General features: G+C 44.0%; 2 protein-coding genes and 2 long non-coding RNA genes across 11 annotated transcripts in view; 3 read left to right on the top strand and 1 right to left on the bottom strand.

Moving 5' to 3' along the window:
* nav3 (neuron navigator 3) overlaps window positions 1-8622 on the top strand; it is a 172944-nt gene extending 164322 nt beyond the window's left edge. For all 7 annotated transcript variants that reach the window (XM_035613926.2, XM_035613909.2, XM_035613919.2 and 4 more), the window contains 10 exons: window positions 588-685; window positions 793-888; window positions 1575-1743; window positions 1958-2193; window positions 2800-2954; window positions 3204-3275; window positions 3865-4061; window positions 4197-4315; window positions 4534-4737; window positions 5435-8622. In XM_035613926.2, the coding sequence (XP_035469819.2) occupies window positions 588-685; window positions 793-888; window positions 1575-1743; window positions 1958-2193; window positions 2800-2954; window positions 3204-3275; window positions 3865-4061; window positions 4197-4315; window positions 4534-4737; window positions 5435-5554 (1466 nt within the window). In that variant the 3' untranslated portion in view covers window positions 5555-8622. The remainder of the gene's footprint in view (window positions 1-587; window positions 686-792; window positions 889-1574; window positions 1744-1957; window positions 2194-2799; window positions 2955-3203; window positions 3276-3864; window positions 4062-4196; window positions 4316-4533; window positions 4738-5434) is intronic.
* LOC118288137 lies at window positions 422-9205 on the bottom strand. Its single transcript, XR_004785804.2, has 3 exons — window positions 9067-9205; window positions 4494-4734; window positions 422-1703 (listed from the first exon to the last, which is right to left on the bottom strand). It is a non-coding gene; the product is annotated as an uncharacterized LOC118288137 (long non-coding RNA).
* A 1092-nt stretch (window positions 9206-10297) lies between these two features.
* Window positions 10298-12348, top strand: LOC118317388. Its single transcript, XR_004795409.2, has 2 exons — window positions 10298-10846; window positions 11703-12348. It is a non-coding gene; the product is annotated as an uncharacterized LOC118317388 (long non-coding RNA).
* A 565-nt stretch (window positions 12349-12913) lies between these two features.
* On the top strand, window positions 12914-17592 carry LOC118317331 (zinc finger protein ZFP2-like). 2 transcript variants are annotated; one of them, XM_035645937.2, is made up of 7 exons: window positions 12914-13044; window positions 13812-14014; window positions 14155-14247; window positions 14388-14483; window positions 14633-14743; window positions 15044-15167; window positions 15488-17592. In XM_035645937.2, the coding sequence occupies exons 1-7, from the start codon at window positions 13002-13004 to the stop codon at window positions 16969-16971; spliced, it is 2154 nt and encodes a 717-aa protein (XP_035501830.2). In that variant the 5' UTR covers window positions 12914-13001; the 3' UTR covers window positions 16972-17592. The 2 variants fall into 2 exon arrangements, with proteins under 2 accessions (XP_035501830.2, XP_035501839.2); XM_035645946.2 differs by lacking the exon at window positions 12914-13044 and adding an exon at window positions 13079-13201.
* Window positions 17593-18459: the final 867 nt, after the last annotated feature.

Raw genomic sequence — 18459 nt, 5'->3', positions numbered from 1 at the left:
GTTATCTTTAACTTATAATGATTTTTTTATCAGACAATATTGCAGTTAGAAATCAGGATATTGACGGTGCAGGGCAGGATCTTGGAAATGGCCCAGCTCCAAAAAGCAGACAGACAAAGATAGCAACTCACTGGTGAATAAAACAGAGCATTTAGCAGCTAAGGATTTCCATTCAGTGGTTACCAAACTTGGTTTCCTGTTCATGATAACATACCTAGTCAAATCCTTTGGGGCTGCCTGAACTTTCAGCGCTTCATCAAATACCTCAGATAAACCTCTTCCTATGAAAGGACTTCTTTGTCGCTCCCTGAACTCTTTTTCATTTGGTAACACACAGCTGTTCTTGCATTATCATTCAGCACACTCATTCGAAAATCAACTGTGTGAGAGCACTGATTAGATGTTAAAGTAATTATCACATGAAAGAAACCCATTAACTGTTGTTTCGTTGTTTTTACTTCGTGGTCTGTTTGTCCATTCCCGCCGATAATTTGTTGGCAGGCAGAATGAGACTTTGCCTATAATGAATCAAGGCTTTAACAGATCAAAGTTGCTTGTCTTTCCTGACAGAAAGTTTTTACTTTCAGATATTCTGCTAGATGACAGCTACGAGGGCAATCTGCGCAAAGAGGGCCGGAGTGTGCGGATAGTGGTGACCATCAGCAGCGGGCCATATACCACTAAGGTCAGTGGACGGAGATTCCACATTATTTTACCCTTTTTTCCATCTCAAACCACCGTATTCATACCCGACTCCTGTGTTTTTTTTTCACGAATTTGACAACTCCTCAGGGTACACAAACCCAGGAGTACCTGATTGGGTCGATAGGTGTGAGTGGGAAAACCAAGTGGGACGTCCTGGACGGGGTGATACGACGCCTCTTCAAGGTAAACGATAAAGGTCTTTGCTCGTAGTTACAGGTCTGTCGTTTGAGGCAGGTGGTAGGTTTTTTCACAGCAGACATTATGACTCGTAGTAGTAGAGGCACGGGCATTTTTAATAGCTTAAATGATGATCGTTCCATTTTATTAATATCAGCGAACCAGCATGCATAATGTAGCATTAAATAACTACATAGCAATTAAAATCGTATCTGCCTCTGGTCTTATTGAGTGATATTTGTTCATGTGGTGAAGATGATTTGTCAGATGCTTCTTCTAAAAGGGCGTTTAACAATAATTAGGGCTCATTCACTGACAACCTCTTTTTGAGCTGACACTACTTGAAAAAGAGAGAGCAATGAATGCATTGCATTTGATATCAGTACAGCAAATTTCATTCCTAACTATTCACTTGAGTGCCTGGAGTTGAAGGTCAAAGAACCAAATTTTTTTACTTGTACGATGAGACTGATAGGATGTCCTTCTCACTCTAATGGTGCAAAGATGCATCCCTCCTCCAACTGAAGTTATGTCTGACTTATTTTGTAAGAATCACAGACAGACAAAACCAGATCCCACAGTCAATATGATCAGTAACTGTAAATCTTGTTCGACAACAAGATGGAGTCACAACATATTTTTAAGCACGATCAATGTTGCAGCTCTTCATGTTTTCCGCTCCCTCTCTGCAGGAGTATGTGTTTCGGGTGGACCCCCTGACCAGCCTGGGTCTCAACTCAGACAGCATCGTCTGCTACAGGATGGGCGGGGTGGTTCGTGCCCACGCCTCCGAAGTGCCAGAGCTGCTGCCCTGCGGCTACCTGGTGGGCGACAACAACATCATCAAGGTCAACCTCAAAGGTACAAAGCGAGGAGTTTCTATTCCGGGATCACAGCGGATGATGAGTCCAGGTTCACATTCACAAGGAAACTGTTTGTTAGTGGAGAAATGTGTGATGAAGTATTTATTGAATGCGTTCACAACCTGGAAACAAACCTTATTCAACAACATTGTATAAGACATTACGACATTGATTTTCACTCTTTTCTTCTTCTGCTTCCTTCCTCTCCCTAGGAGTGAAGGAGAACAGCATAGACAGTCTGGTGTTCGACACACTCATCCCGAAGCCCATCATCCAGCGGTACCTCAACCTGTTGATGGAGCACCGTCGTATCATCCTCTCAGGACCCAGTGGCACCGGCAAATCCTTCCTGGCTGCCAAGCTGGCCGAGTACATCATTTCCCAGATGGGACTTGAGGTGACTGAGCACAACGTGGCCAGCTTCAACGTGGACCAGAACTCCAGCAAGGTAGAAACAACACAGAGGTCGTTTGCTGTTGTTAAGGACTTGGGATTCTCGGTGCATTGGAGCGTTGCATTGCGACAGTGTTGTGTGAAAAATTGGTCTCTGCTTCCTCTAGCTTAGATGTCTTGGTCTGATCATCAAATGCTCCAGAATAAAATCTTTTGTGCTTTGATTCTCAGGGACTTTAAAGACCTGACATAGTTCTCTGGTGTTTTTAAAGAGCCTGGGGCAGAAGGAAAAAAACACTAGCATTCAAATAATGTGCCTCAGAATGTGAGATTAATCATCAATAGCCGTTTTTTGTAACATTAACAGCAGAGACGATGTAATTATTAGTTTTCTTTAGTCACAGTTTGTCCAGAGGGACAAAAGCTTGAGTTGAGGAGTTGAAGCAGTAAATGTCAAATATTGGCTGTTATCAAAGTTGTGGTTTTACTACTTGAGCTAAATATCAACTTGAGGAATGTGATTTGGAGTAAATGTCAATTAATCCCTCCACTTGTTTTTAGCTCACATTTAAATAACCAGAGTTTAACATAGATAAATAGGTAGACGCAATTTAGAGTTAGTGTGTGAACATTAAAAAGTGTCAATGCCTCCATCACCCAGGATCTGCGTCAGTACCTGTCCAACCTGGCCGAGCAGTGCAACTCCGAGGAGACGGACACAGAGCTCCCCACTGTGGTCATCCTGGACAACCTCCACCACATCGGCTCCCTCAGTGACATATTCAACGGTTTCCTCAACTGCAAGTATCACAAATGGTGAGTCAGATCTCTCCCCGTCTTTTCTAGCCAGTAGTGCCCGGGAGAGACAATTCTCTGCTTGTACATTTGGACGTTTGCTGTGTTTATTAATGAGGGCTATGCTGCTGTGAGAACACAGGCAGTGATTCACGGCGAAGCCACGCTGTTGCCCGACATCACTAACCTACTGTAGCGGTGACACAATGCGGCAGTTCTGACCGCCACTGTGAGTGAGCATTTGTTTTTGCTTCTCCTTGTCTCCTATAGCCCGTATGTTATTGGGACCATGAACCAGGGAGTTTCCTCTTCTCCTAACCTCGAGCTACACCACAACTTCAGGTTTGTGACGGCACCTTATCCACAACTTTGACTTGGTGTTAAGTGGAATCGGTGGTTTATGCTGAGGTTAAAATACTGATCATGTTGTAATATATAAATAGTGGGTTTATTGCTTCCACAAAGTGATCGGGTTTACTCGATATGCTATCATCTCACCCCTCAGACACTGTGTCTGATTTCAATCTCCTAGCAGCATGTCAGTTCCCACAGCATTTGAACTAAAGGCCATTTTTCTCGGGGAGTGCTGTAATTACATCTCTTAGATAATTGGACGTTAAATGTTAAATGAAAATGGAAAGACTGTAGTGCATGTTCTCAGTGTTGGATCTCCTCTGGTTGGCATGTTTGACTAGCTGATGATTTGGCAAACATGAAGTCATTAGGGAGAGCCTATCATGAGGCAAACATTAATGAAATGTGAATTTATTGTAGTAAAGGGAAATATGTACAAAACTTTTTTATACTGATTAATGAGGAAACATCATCGATAATATGCTGCTTTGATGAGACATCTGGTCTAATGTTGCAGCCATTTATTATATCAGCCCCGCCGCTTTCGTTTCACCGTTGGTAATCTCTCCTGTCGTAGGTGGGTGCTGTGCACCAACCACACCGAGCCCATCAAGGGGTTCCTGGGCCGCTTCCTGCGCCGAAAGCTGATTGAGACGGAGATCCACAAAAACATGCGCAGCAATGACTTGATTAAGATCATCGACTGGATCCCCAAGACCTGGCAGCATCTCAACGGCTTCCTGGAGGCACACAGCTCCTCCGATGTCACCATAGGTCAGTTCAAACACACACACACTTTCTCCCTCTTGTTTGACCAGTGCTAGTGTTTGATTATTATTGATCAAAACTGATTAATCGCTCAAATGACCATGCATGCTGCTCATCATCTGGGCTCATTTGTCCCCGCAGGCCCCCGTCTCTTCCTCTCCTGTCCCATGGATGTAGAAGGCTCTCGGGTTTGGTTCACTGACTTGTGGAACTACTCTCTGGTGCCCTACCTGCTGGAAGCTGTCAGGGAAGGGCTTCAGGTATGTCCTATAATCCTTGAAATTGATTATCTATTGTCCCTGCACTTTGTGCTGTTCATTGTGTGAGATTCAGAAAACTGTCTTTAATGAGGAAAAACAGAATCTTTGCGCCATTGAAAAAACAAGCTCTTATGTTGGGCCGGAGGTCACAAAAGTTGTTTTGTATTTCCTTACTCACCTTCAACTACACCTCCTCTCCAATTTTGACCACTCTGCAGCTTTACGGCAAAAGAGCAGCATGGGAGGATCCATCCAAGTGGGTGAATGACACGTATCCATGGAACGCTGCCTCGCTGCAGCAGGAAGGCCAGTCGCTGCTCCAGCTGAGGCCAGAGGATGTGGGATATGACGGCTACAGCTCGTCCAAGGAGGGAGCCTCCTCCAAGCAAGTGTCTCAGAGTGACACCGAGGGAGACCCACTGGTGAGGGAGACATAAAACGCATGCAGTTAGTCAATTCAAGGTTGCTGGTTTCCGTTGAAATATGTCATGTCACCTTGGCTTTTGCAAAGTAAGAAACACATTAAATAAAGAAGCTGGTTAAGTCGCTCAGTGGTATAGACTCCTGCAACCTCATACACACAGAAAGACACACACAACACACACACACACATGTGTGTGTGTGTGTGTGTTGTGTGTGTGCGTGTGTGTGTGTGCGCGCGTGCACAATGCGCCAGAGTCAGCGCTGCTGCATTATTCAGACCATTAGTTCTGTTACAGGGGTGAAAGGTTCTGCTGTTTTATTGTGGCTGATTTACTGCAAGCTCACAAAAACAAAATTCAACAAGACAATAGTTGGTGAGTCATGATATTGTTGTGTATTTAGTAGGTGTAATAAGTATACTGGCATCTTAGATGTAGCACTTCCTCACACTTGGAAAGCTGAGCATCAGCATGTCACCAGAAATGGGAAAATAAAACACATTCGGTGTTTGTTGAGACTGTCACAAAAGTCAGTGATGATGTTTCTAATATTTTCCCTGCTTATGAATGCAAATTGGTGAGTGTAGGCTAGTGGGGTAACACTTTACTATGTCTGTGTATACTACTGTGTCTGTGCATCTGATGTTTTCATGCTAAATGTCTCCTTATCAAGCTGTCTGTTGTGTTGTGTTTGCAGATGAATATGCTGCTACGGCTGCAGGAGGCAGCTAACTACTCCAGCACGCAGAGCTGTGACAGCGACAGCACCAGTCACCATGACGACCAGCTGGACTCCTCTTTGGAGTCGGCACTATGAGAGCGCGAGCTGCGCCGGGACACGCAGCGCCCTCGGACCCCTTGAACGCGGGAACATTTGAACCTCCATCACTGTCAGACCTGACCCCTGCAGTGCACAGATGTATGATATATGAAAAGTTTTATTATCCAAAAATGGTATATTCAACATTTCAAAGTAAACACATATTTTCTACATGATGATGGTGCAATATTAAATCAAATTATTCTATGTTTTAAAGAGCAGCCGCCGACCTGAGTAAAATGTAAAACAATCATACAGGTTGGATCATTTCCATTTTGCTGACATCAAATAGTGACGTTGGCATGTCATTTTTAATGGATGTATAACATTTTACAAATACAACTTTTCATATATGTGCAGGCGGGATGTTCCTCCGAAGTAGACCTTCGTGGAGTAAAACATTTGTGCTCAGCCATGATGAGCCACAGTATACTCCATCAATTGAACTTTGGGTGTCAAAACTCCAGGGTGTCAGAGAAATGAGAGAAAGCCAAGAGGTGGACGCGACGTATTATTTAAAACCAAGTTATATCTTCAGATGTTTACAAGGGTGAGGGCATGTTTTCTCTTTTTTTACGTCTTTCCTTGTTTACAGAGGTGCTTCTCACACACACACACACACAAACATACACATATAAATGCACTTACACACAGGCAGCAGTGGGAGACTTTCCTTTAATCAGAGGTTTTAATCAGTTCAAGTCCTACTTTGACCAGTAATCCAGCCCGCCAAAGTGTCCTTGAGCAAGGCACAGTACCTCGACCACCTGTGAGGTACTTGATGTGCGACCTGAAGGAGGCAGGGCGGAGGACAACACTGGAAAGTGTTTTTTGGGGGTGATGCAATGCCCCCTGGTGGCGATGTGGTAGGCTCTCAGCTGTTAAAAACCGTGGCCATGAAACCACTGATTGTTGATCTTTGCGTCCAAATTGGGTTCATCGCATCGATTATCGAATCCGATTGATTCGGTGTTTCGATCATGTCAGCTAAAGTCAAAAAAGACAGCTCAACTGGTTCTTCACAAGTTACTGTTTTAGAATCAGGTTTAGGGCTAAAGGACACGTTTTTTTTTGTGTATCACCTTTCTTGTGTCTGGACTTTTTCTAAACATAAAATATTGTGCAGGCAATGACGATGTGAGGCTCCACACCCCAATTAGAGTCACAACACTAACATTGTCATAACATCCTGGCACGCACGCACACACACGCACACACACGCACACAAACACACACGCACACACGCACACACACACACACACACACACACACACACACACACATACACACATACATACACACACACAGCTCAGTGGTCAGTTTAGGTGGTGCTGGCTTCCTGCCCTGAACCTCACCAGTGTCAGGCACTGCCAAGCCGCTCCTCACTGGCCTGCATGGCAACAAGCACAACGAAAGCGCATTGTCTGTGTCATCCAGCCACATTGCTACTGTGAAGAAAAAGATGGTGAAGTGCCAATGTTTCTCTTTGATTTACTGCCAAATGCACACTCACACACACTCACGCACTCACACACAAACACACAGAATGCAGAGCTGACCATGGCTGTAGACTTAGATGAAGTGTTTTTTGGCCTTTCCTCGCATCTGAAGCATGTTGGGTCAACACGCAACTGTATCAGTTGATCATTCACTAAACCCCTCCCCCCGTACAACGATTGTCCAATCACGTCTGTCAAGCTTTGGATTTGTCCGCCTGTCCGACGCTCAGCTTTGACAACGTTTTATCGCGCTGTCATTTTCCAAAACTGTAAGGAACAGAGCAACTGGCGTGATTACTGTAACTGCGCTAAATTTAGCGGCATGATTTTAGATTTGTTAAAATCTGTCTAAAAAGTTTTAGACATATAAATCCACTCATCCAAGACTTTCGTTTTTAAAAACCAATTAGAAAGAACCAGCTAGAAAGATGAACAAGTCAGAGACAGTGTTTTCAACCAACTCCTGATGGTAACGCTAAGATTTACAAGAGTTAAACATACTACTGTTATTATTGTAAACTGAAGAGGTGCATAAATGAAAAGCTTGACAGACATAGTAGTAACAGTAACGAAGGGGGTGGGGCTTGGCAAATGGTCAGTTGCAAATAGCTGAATACCTGTGGCAACCTGCGTGGACAGCCGAGCTGGTGGATTTGGCTGCAACAACGGGGTTCATTCAGACAGCATCAGGAAAACTAGACCAGCTTATTTTATCACTCCAACACACTGTTTGTCAGTCAACAAAATATCAGTGATACTGAATATAGAATGATGCAAGCCGACAGCTTTGAAATTTCTCATTTGAGAGACGTCATCTGGGCTAAATGGTACCAAAAAAAGAAGAAGAAAAGAATCAGAAGTATTGTTAAAAATGGAAATTCAAAAGTTCAGCCCGGGTGCTGAATAGGGGAACAATGAACTGGTGCTTTCTCACTGCCTTAAATGTGCAAATGTTTGGGAGGCATCTCCTCCTCCCACTGGCTATAGTGAGAAAAAGTTGGATGATGATGATGATGATCTGCTTCCTCCTACATGAAAGATGCTGCTTGTAGTTGGAAAGAGCCTCTTCAGTTTGTGGTCAATCCCTCTCCCTCCAAACCGCCCCTTCTTGTTTCTGACAGTGGAAGTTTAAAAGAATTGTTGCTGTATTTGAATTTAAAACTGACCAATATTGTAAAAAAAATTTTTTTTTTAAAGGGATAGGGTATTTTTTAGTTGTTTTGCGCCCAGTTGAGCTGGGTTCACTTGAACAGAAAGGAGCACAACCAAACTGTTTTGGGGTTTTGTAGCCCTTACGAGCATGTTTTGAAGCTTTTTCAAGGGGGATGCATTGACGAAGAGACCTTTACCTTTATGTATGCGTGCATTGGACGGAAGCCATTTTGAATTTCGATTGTCCTCTCTTTGTTCAACGAGTGGGTTGGTTTTGCACACTTTGAGGTCGGGGCGGGTTGTAAATACTTAAGTCTTGCACAGTGAATCAAAAAATGCATTCTGCCCGGTCGATGTTACAATACGCTTAATCCGCTGAGTAAATTATTGTACTTAAAAAATGTTTAAAAAACAGGAAAAAAAAAAGAAATGCAAAAACTCAACACGCTGTCAGAAACAGGTTTGTGTCTTGTGGTGATTGGATGTCTTGCCCGCGCAGGGGTAATACGGTGTACAGTAAGAAAACTGTTTGTTACCTCACTGACATCACAGACTGAGAACAAAAAAAATCGGCACTTCCCCCCCCCCCCCCCCCCATCCTGCGATAATATTCTCCGGCACCTCTCTGTCTTTAGGAATGCCTTTTGTTTCTTAGAAGCACTTCCCCCGTGGACATTTTAACCCAAGCTCACCGCCACGTTACGCTTGCCAGCTGTCCGAGACACCGAAGCTGACCTGACACTGTACTGTATACACTCACCAACAAACCACCAGGTGCTACTAGTCAGTCGAAGCCCATCGGAGACCAATCAAGTCGCATTGTCACAACCTCAGGACAATCCTATCAAACAATCCTACCTGTGTTCAGCTTCACGTGTCTCCACAGCCAAGCCTCTGATGGTCCGCACTCGTACCCGGCCAACTTCACCAACCCTTGTGTCCCCAAGGGTGTGCGGTTGCATGCTAAGGGAGCAGTCGCCACGGTAACAGGTTGCTCCTTGACCTGACTTACACCCATGTATCAAGCCCTGAGCGTAGATATCCCACATTAAACCCCCTCGGCTACTCTACACTTCTGTTGTAGGCCATTAGTTCCCGAGCGATCTGAGCTTGGGCACCGTAAACAGTGTACACCATAGTGCTGACGATCAACTGGTAATGTTCCCCTCACTTCCACTTTGCAGTTACATCTCAGTTAAAGACCATAGCATTTACTCTGGTTTGAGAGAAAGTTTTTCTTCTTTTTTGGGTGAAACATTTGTCCTTAAATGTTTTATATTTTGTACATTTGTATGTAACATATCATGTAAATAGACAGAGACAGTGATTTAACTCATCTGGAGGATTTTGTAGTCTTTGTAAAGCCCTAATAAATGGTATTTGGTGTCACACGAGCAAAAACGACTTGCCGCACTCTCGTCTTTCCCATTTGAGATGCGTTTGTGTGTGTGTGTGTGTGTGTGTGTGTGTGTGTGTGTGTGTGTGTGTGTGTGTGTGTGTGTGCCTTTGATCACTGCATAAATAGGGATTGTGTGATAGGATTTACATTTTTAGATTCGGAATTCAAACTGTGCAACATATGACATCAAAAAGCACTTGGTATACAAGAAGGGTATAAACAACACAAATCTAGCAAGTAAAATGCACACAACTGTAGCTAGGAGAACACTGTAACACAACTCAGAAACACTATCACAGGCTAGCAGTCAACTTTGAATCACATCATTTAAATAGACAGAAGACAACTCTCCAAGTGACAGTATTTTTACATTACGTTACATTCATTTACGTTACATTCACACTCCAGCTTTTGTCCAAAGTGACGCACATTTCAGCCAAAGTGAGTGTTACACTCCAGATATTCACTCTCAGCCCACTGCAGTCCAGTTCAGATGCTGGTGACACAATATGACTCCAGAGTGTCCATGGAGAAATTTAGATGGAAAGCACTTAATCTGGAGTTTGAGATGTCAAAATGTTTGTTTGAAATTATCATGAACAAAAATCCTATTTGTCTCTCATCTTTTCCTCATCATATAGATATAAGAGTGACATGCTCACAGATGTATCTCGCTCAATACTATTGGCAAGTTCACATTGAGGCTACTAAATAGTATCAATAAGAGGACGTTGTCATGTGTTGACAGATTAGGACAGGCTGCTGAGTCCAGAGGTAACAAGCTGCTGGTGATGTCTTTCTGAAATCTAGTGTTTAAACACAAGTTAATCAAGGAAAGGTGATATAGCCTATATGATTGGACTGATTATAATGCCGAATTAGAAAAATAATTCATCATTAGAGTCGTGCATTCAATGAAAAGACATGCCAAATAAAAAATTGTCGTTATTAAATCAACTTTAAATTTCCAAACTAGCACCGGGAGGTTTTTATTTTGAAGGAGCGCCTGGCGAGTGTGTTCTCTTCCGGGGGAGCTCGCGACTGCCGCTGAACCAAAAAGATGGTACTCGGCGCGTCCCCCGCGACGGAGTCGGAGGAAGACTTTAACATGGTTAAATCTAACGGAGTCGCGGTGTCTCTGCCGAAACACTCCTACTGGTTTGACTTTTGGCTCTTCGTGCTCTTCGACATTGCGTTTTTCCTCGTCATGTACTACATCGTGCCGTAAAGAACGGAAAGGTGAGTGCGTGCGACCGCATAGCGGAGACGTGTGTGGTTAGCAGAGGGCGGCTACGGAAGTGTCTAAACTAATGTATGGAGACAAAATAGTTTGTATCCGTTTAGTCTTACCACTCGTCTGGGCTCGTCTGTTATAATATCTGATATACTGCAGAGGTCATCATGTCTCACTCACACACAAACACGACACGCTATACATTTACACACAAATTCACACACAAATTATATATATATATTAGTTGGCGGAGTGAAAAACAGATTTGACCAATAGACATATACACTCATACAGTCTCAGTGGATGTGTGTCTGTCAGTTTTCCGCGTCGAGACACTTTTTTTTACTAAATTCCTCTGCTCAAGAATTTGTCAGGTTGAGTTGGGATTATAACTATATAACCTGAACCCTCCTCCAAGTCACCAGTTGCACTCATTCACACACTTAACCTCTTCACACTTCATGGAAGACAGAGAATAAGGTATAAAGCATAACCATTCTTTTTTTCCTTTAATTCATATTTTTTGTTAATTATAATTGCTCATGATATTTACTGAGAGTTTAGTCAGATTGGTGCATTCTACTAAATATTTAGATTTGAATATCCAAAATGTCAATATTTATCTTTCCTCCGTCAGTTGCCTGAGACAGATAAGCACCGTCACAAAGCTTGATTATTAGTCGGAGCAAATAACCAAAACATGTTTAGCTTTATATCATATCATTTATCAGACAGGAAAAGCAACACGGTCTTACATCTGAAAAGTTGGAGACACGTTGTACTCACTCTTTAACCAGACATTTTCCCCTAAGCTGAGTTGGGTTTAACATTTGATCATGTGATGTTGTTTTTTTGTTATAGGTTCGTCTCCTGGACTCTGGAGCCTGAAGATACAGAGTGCTGGTCCCAACCTTTATCCCGTTATCTGACCTAACATCTCCAGGTTCCATGCCTTGGACCAAGAAACTGCAGGTTTTCTATGTGGAGCATCCTGCTTTGATATCAAAGATTTGAAGCCACAGAACTCCTTCCCTCTTTTGCCAGCTGCTGTTCCTTCCTGGGTGGCATAATGTTGTTGCCGTGGGAAAGAGATTTATTTTATTTTATATTTGTACGATTGAAAAGTGGCAATGCCCTCATCAGGACTGGTAAAATGTACCACTAAGATCACTGAAATATGTTTTTGATCACTTTAAATAGAATACAGACGAGGGAAGCTGTGCAATGTTTTTCATGAAGTTAACAGAAGTAATGGTGACGTAAGATAATTGTATCATATTTTATATCTTTTAGATTTATGTCTTCAAAACGTCTGATCAACAACTATGTATTGGAAATAAAAAGAGCAATCTCAAGTCTGAAAAGTGTTTGTCACTAGAAGCCCTCAGATGATCCGGTGTCAGTTAAGGCCCCGGAGAAAATCAAGATTCAGTTTGACTTCTGTTGTTCCACTAAGATTTTGACATTTTGCACATGGAAAATCCTGCAAATAAAGCGTTTGAACCCATTTGGTTTGAGTTTTGGTGTTTTATAGTATTCACAGATCAAATATCTATAACCACATTAAACCGAAGTACAATGATAATCTTAGATTTATTGTGCATGCTGCATACCATTTTCCCGAAAGTGGTTACTTCTTACTTTCCTTTGTATTTGGCCAATACTGACTAATCTTAACAATTTATGTTGTCATCTGGTGTTTATGAGAAGTTAAACGGATAGTTCAGTGATTCTGAAGTGGTGTTGAATGAGTTGCATTATTGATATGTTACTTTATGGAGATGAAGATCAGTGATGTCATTTAACAGAGTTTGGAGGAGTGGAAGTGGAAGAAGCGCAGCTCTACTGTTGCAGAGGGGACCACTGAAAAACGTCTTTTTCGCCACATTTTTAAATGCTTACCTAAAAAAAAAAATGACATCGCTGATCACCATCTCCATGAGGAAACTTTAACTATGCATAAGTAACTCATACAACCCCACTTCAAAATCACTGAACTATCCCTTTAAGGGCTCTTGCATTGCTATACTTCATTGTTGGTTAGCGTGCTTTTATTTTGAAAGCAAGTTACGAACGTTTCCGCCGTGGGCGAAGCGCCAAACTAATGTGACCCCACAGCTGTTAGGCTTGTGACGTACGACGTGAATGTAATAAGTGTTGATGATGGAAACCGCTGACGGCCGCTCTCAGGTGGAAAACACAGGTCCGTCTCTCTGGTGTGACTCTTTCGACGACGACGGCGAACTAGCTTTGAGTCCGTGTCGTTAGCTCGTAGCTCCGGCTAACAGCAGAGTTTGTTGCTAACTCAGCCGACCGAGCGAACCGTGGAGACGACAGCGCAGCGTTTACTCCACTGAAACGTTGGTTCTTGGGCAAATGCAATATGTGAAATGCTCCTTTGCGACTCTGGCGTTATGCCACACCCCCACACTGTTTGGGGCTAAGAAGCTAACTTAGCTAAATGAGTTGAGGCAAGCAGAGTTTTTCTGATTTGGTTGTTAGCTGATGATACGTGAGAGGAATTTACTACGTTTGCTATGTCTGTGCAGTGAAGTGAAAACTGTAGCAGAATAGAACGACAGTCGCCGATTATCCTCACTAATGTTTCCAAAGCAACAAGTCTTTTCAGTGTTGTAGTCAGGCTGCATCTGTTCTAGTTGCCTGCACTTCTTTCCATTTGTTGTGTTATGTGCTTGTTGATGTTGTATGCAAATTCCCATAACCATCAGAAAAAGAGCAACAAAACATTCGAGGTTCACTGAATGACCAATGAATCACCTGCTTTTAACCTCTTACCCCCCCCCCCCCCCCCATTTTTAAGTCATAATGAAACAAGAAATGTTCACATTGTCAGACATACACAGATTTGAGGGAGAGAAAAATTATTGGCAAATGACAAGAAGTCGTATAAGTCTTCACAGAAGGCACATCAGGACCCTGTCCGACCCCCCCATGTCTTTGTCTGTGCAGATGTATTCCTGCCCCTGTCATCGCTGCGGCTGCTGATCCCCCCCCTGCGGCTGCTCTCTGCGGCGATGTGGCAGGTGGCCCAGCGGCGAGACGTTCTCGATTACGAAAAGCTGGAGGAGTTTGTGTCACTGGTGACGGCCACCGTTCCCGACCTGCTCACTCCGAAGCAACGGGGCAAACTGCTGCTCCGACTGCGATCGCGGGTGAGTCAGCGGTCTGTTTTACGAGATCAAACGACCACACGCGTTCATGATCCCACGATGAACGTCTCACTTCATGGGTACAGTTGATTTTGTTTCTTAAGGGACACCTTTGTCTTTCTTCTACGTCTCTCTCTCCTCAGATTATTCTTGAGCTGTGTAGAAATGAGGAAACGGCCAACGTGTTGTGTGTAGAGTCTCACCTAGAACGAATCCGCCCACAAGGACACACAGGGGTAAGTCGGAGCAGTGGGTTCACAATGTCCTCATTACAATTCCTTAAAAAAAACCTAAACAAAATCATGGGCCTGATGTAAGCATTGATAAGTGTATATTGTTTGGAGATGGTCCCAATGTCAGTGACGGTATATTTCAGAGTGGAGATGCAGAGGTGGACGCAGAGGAGGCCATTTTCATGGAGCTCATCCAAACTCTCCTCAAAGACCCAGCGGAGCGGGAGCATTTTTACCAGGCAAGGCTGCTTCACAAACAGTATCGCACAGGTTGCTTTCTGTTTTTTGTTTTTGTTTTGTTCTTGTGCACTCAATTGTTTTCTGTAGTTAGTCCTCACCCCACCACAGTTGGATTTCTGAGCAAATGTTGTTTTTGTCCTTTTCCCAGGAGGTCTTTCCAACAGAATACGGCCTCAGCTATGACACAGACATGCAGCTGCTCGTTTGGGAGTTTCTCTCCAAACTGGAGAAACTCCTGCCAGTGCCAGACCTCGGTCAGGTGGGAAACGACATGACAGCTGAGACAGGACAGCTACTGGATATATGCACTGAGTAATCATCGTGAAAATACTAATCATGACATAGTTTTCATCAGATCATTTTTATTATTATTATCAGTGTCTACCTGAGAAATCCAGTATTGGTCAGTGAGAGTAGAACGAGACATGGTGGTGGATGTAGTGTAATGAATACGAGGGGATATCTTTTTAAAGATTCATGGTTCTTTTAAATCACACTTGTGAAATAATCTTTATTTAGTTCTGTGTTGTCACATTGTCATTCTTTTGTCTGTAAACAGACAGTTTTGTGGTTGACCTCTGCCCCCTCCGTACTGAGAGACTGCCTGCAGGCGCTCTCCAACCCTGATGACCTGAGGTCTCTCTTGCAACACCATAAAAGCCTAGAACGCCTTGGCGCACAAGGTAAAAAAAAAAAAAAAAACTGATGTATTGGCACCACTGTTGACCAGATGTGGGCTGAAATGCAAGGTTTTGTTGCTGCCAGCCAAAACACAACTGAAGACATTCAGTTGTTTTCCTCGCGCAGGTATTTTTGTGTGGAATCTTGAGAAACATAACTAGTGTTGACACATGCTTTTAAATTTGGACATATTGTGGTTATTTGGAAGACCTAGATGTAAAGGCAGAGTATCTGAACCCAATGATGTGGCGAGAGACAACACAACGAATGGTTGAGGGGAACTTTAACAGCTACCTACTGTATGTGTTTTGTTTTTATATAGGTACCACTGTGGAGATGTCCACCCAGGTCTTTGCCTGCTCCGAGTGTCCGTTCTTCCACATGCAGGAGTCCTACCTGCTGCAGCACATCGAGCACAGTCACCCAGAGAACTACAGCAAATTCCAGAAGGCCGCGGAGACCGCAGAGGCCCCCAGGAAGAGGGTCCGGTGCCCCGAGTTCCCAAAGCCATTCCCCATCCACGACAGGCCTGACCCTCACATGTGCCGGGAATGTGGCAAAACTTTCACCCGCGCCTCAGACGTGACTCGTCACCAGCGGACGCACACGGGCGAGCGCCCATACACCTGCGGGGAATGCAAGAAGGGGTTCAAGAACTCGTGGGATCTGACCAGACATCAGCGCATTCACACCGGAGAGCGACCCTTCCTCTGCTCCCAGTGTGGCAAACGGTTCACGCAGATGGGTCTGCTCAAACTGCACTTTGAGCGGACCGCCTGCGGCCAGAAGTGCAACCCTCCGCTAGACTTAACCACAGAGGTTGTCGTAGCAGAGGAGACTTCAGAGAAAGGCGGCGGCCAGTACAAATGTCAGAAATGTGGCGAGAGCTTCAGGAGCATCCTGGAGCGGCTGAGGCACAGGCAGGGCCATGTGGTGCGGCGTCAGTACAAATGCTCTCAGTGTGAGAAGATCTATGGCCGAGCGTCAGATTTGAAGAGACACCAGATGAATCACACCGGTGAGCGGCCGTTTTCCTGTGAGTGCGGCAAAGGCTTCACACATGTGTGGCTCCTGAATAAGCACCAGCAGATCCACACCAGGGAGCGGCCGTACCCGTGTGCCGAGTGTGGGAAGAGCTTCACGCAGCTTCAGATACTTAACAGGCACCTGTTGACCCACAATGGTCAGCGACCTTTCCAGTGCTCCTACTGTGAGAAGGGCTTCACCCAGCTGGCCAGCCTCACACGCCACGAGAGAATCCACACAGGTGAGCGGCCATACGTCTGCGTCACCTGCGAGAAGACATTCCTCACACACGGAGAGCTGGGCAGACATCAGCGCAGCCACAGCAACTTTAGGCCCTTCAGTTGCTCCCAGTGCCCCAAGAGCTTTAAGACCAAGCGTGCGCAGAGCGAACACCTCAACACGCACACCGGCGAGCGTCCATTTGTGTGCGCGCGCTGTGGGAAGAGTTTCGCCAAGTCGACCTCCCTCGTGCGGCACAATCTGACACACACAGGCGAGCGGCCCCACCAGTGCTCCCAGTGCGGAAAGACCTTCCTCACGTCTGGTGAGCTGCTCCTGCACAAACGGATCCACACGGGAGAAAGGCCTTATCCCTGCTCCTACTGCGAGAGGAGGTTCAGGTGCTCGTCCGACCTCAACATGCACACCCGAACACACACTGGGGAGAAGCCGCACAGCTGCCTGCTCTGTAAGAAGGGCTTCTCTACGTCTACGAGGCTGAAGAGACACATGCGCACACACACGGAGAAGGGCGCCATTGTGGAATCATTTCATCTTTGAGCTGTCAGGGGCTGAGGACGTATTTATTTTAACATTGGGATTGTTATAATTAAAAAATCCAAAAACTGAGTAGTTAAATATTTTTTTATTTTGGTGATGCACTGTTACGTGAATATCATCTTGGGGAAATTGTAATCGTGTATGATCTGAACAAAAAGAAAGATACAAAATGTTAACATGATTTTAGCAGCTTACAATGAGTGTATTCAACCTCCTGATAAGAATCAGATGTAATAATTGCAAACCTCATAAACAAACAAAAGCATCTTCAGTGCAATGAAAGGCTTTGTTAAGATAAATGGAACCAGTCTAGTGCTTCAAATATTAACGTAATAATAGTATTCTATCCATCCAACAAAGTTCGGAAAGTCTGTGGGTCTTTCTGGCTTATGACCCTTTAAAATTAGGCATGATTGGGTTTTTCTTTTAGAAAACTGGCAATAATTATAGATGCATGTTAGAAATGTTGCTGTGTATTCTTTTCTGTCTTGTTTTCATTTATCCCTCCTGACCCCAGGAATCTCACTAAACAAAATTATTAAAAGTTAGCAAGCCCAGTAAAGGGCTGTGAAAACAGTCGAGGAATTAAATTTGAGTTTATTAAAGGAATACTCCATTCAATTTATCAGTTTAATGTTAAAGAAAAACTATAGGGAAGTCGTATTTAGTATATTGCAAGGACCTAAAGGACAGTCGCAGGAGAGGAGAGCGTGGGAAGAGGAATGAAGCCAAGCGAAGGGGCAAAATTGAAAATGAAGATTTATAGAGGTGTAGAGAGAAGAGCAGCTGAGCCAGCATTGTGAAGTCAAGGACATTGCAGGGATGAGTGGTTGTGGGAAAAAAAAATATGAACAAGATTCAATTCTCTCTTCCCTCTTGAACTCATGCGGTCTCCACTCCAGACTCCAGAGCCAAGTTGTGACAAACTGAGGGCTCGCCCGGGATCAAAGAAATAATTTTGGTAAGTCTGCATGAGGCCTGATTTGTAGCTTCTGTGCCAGGTTTGTTTCATGGCGGGTTGGTTGCCTTGATGCACACACTGACCTGACGCTGGGTGTAATGGAGTTGCTACAGACCCAGATTGTATGTATTGTCCCACATCACTCTGCTGCCCATCATCTCTCTCTAGTCTTGGAAGCTTCATCCTGTACGGAGGTTGCGGACATCTGAGGGTGGACGTAAGGAACCTGTGCTATGGGTGGGGTTTGCTTTGTGGTTGTTTGTGGTTTTCAATATTGCATATTGAACGATTGGCTCCAAGAGACAAGTGGTTCAATGTTAAATGCCAGTTTAAATCTAAATGATGTGTTTTTCTCAATTTTTTTTTCTCAATATTATATCACAGTTTCATTTTTTTTCTGAAATCAACATTTTCATAGCAACTGAATGACCCCGCAGGTTTTTCGCGTAAAGTTTAACAAGATAGTCTATGGTTGTTACAGTTTACAGTATAAAAGTAGGAAAACCATAACTGACTCGTAACACGTC

This window comes from Scophthalmus maximus, chromosome 12 (assembly GCF_022379125.1).
Source record: "Scophthalmus maximus strain ysfricsl-2021 chromosome 12, ASM2237912v1, whole genome shotgun sequence".
NCBI lineage: Eukaryota > Metazoa > Chordata > Actinopteri > Pleuronectiformes > Scophthalmidae > Scophthalmus > Scophthalmus maximus.
This window is presented reverse-complemented; position numbering and strand designations above follow the sequence as displayed.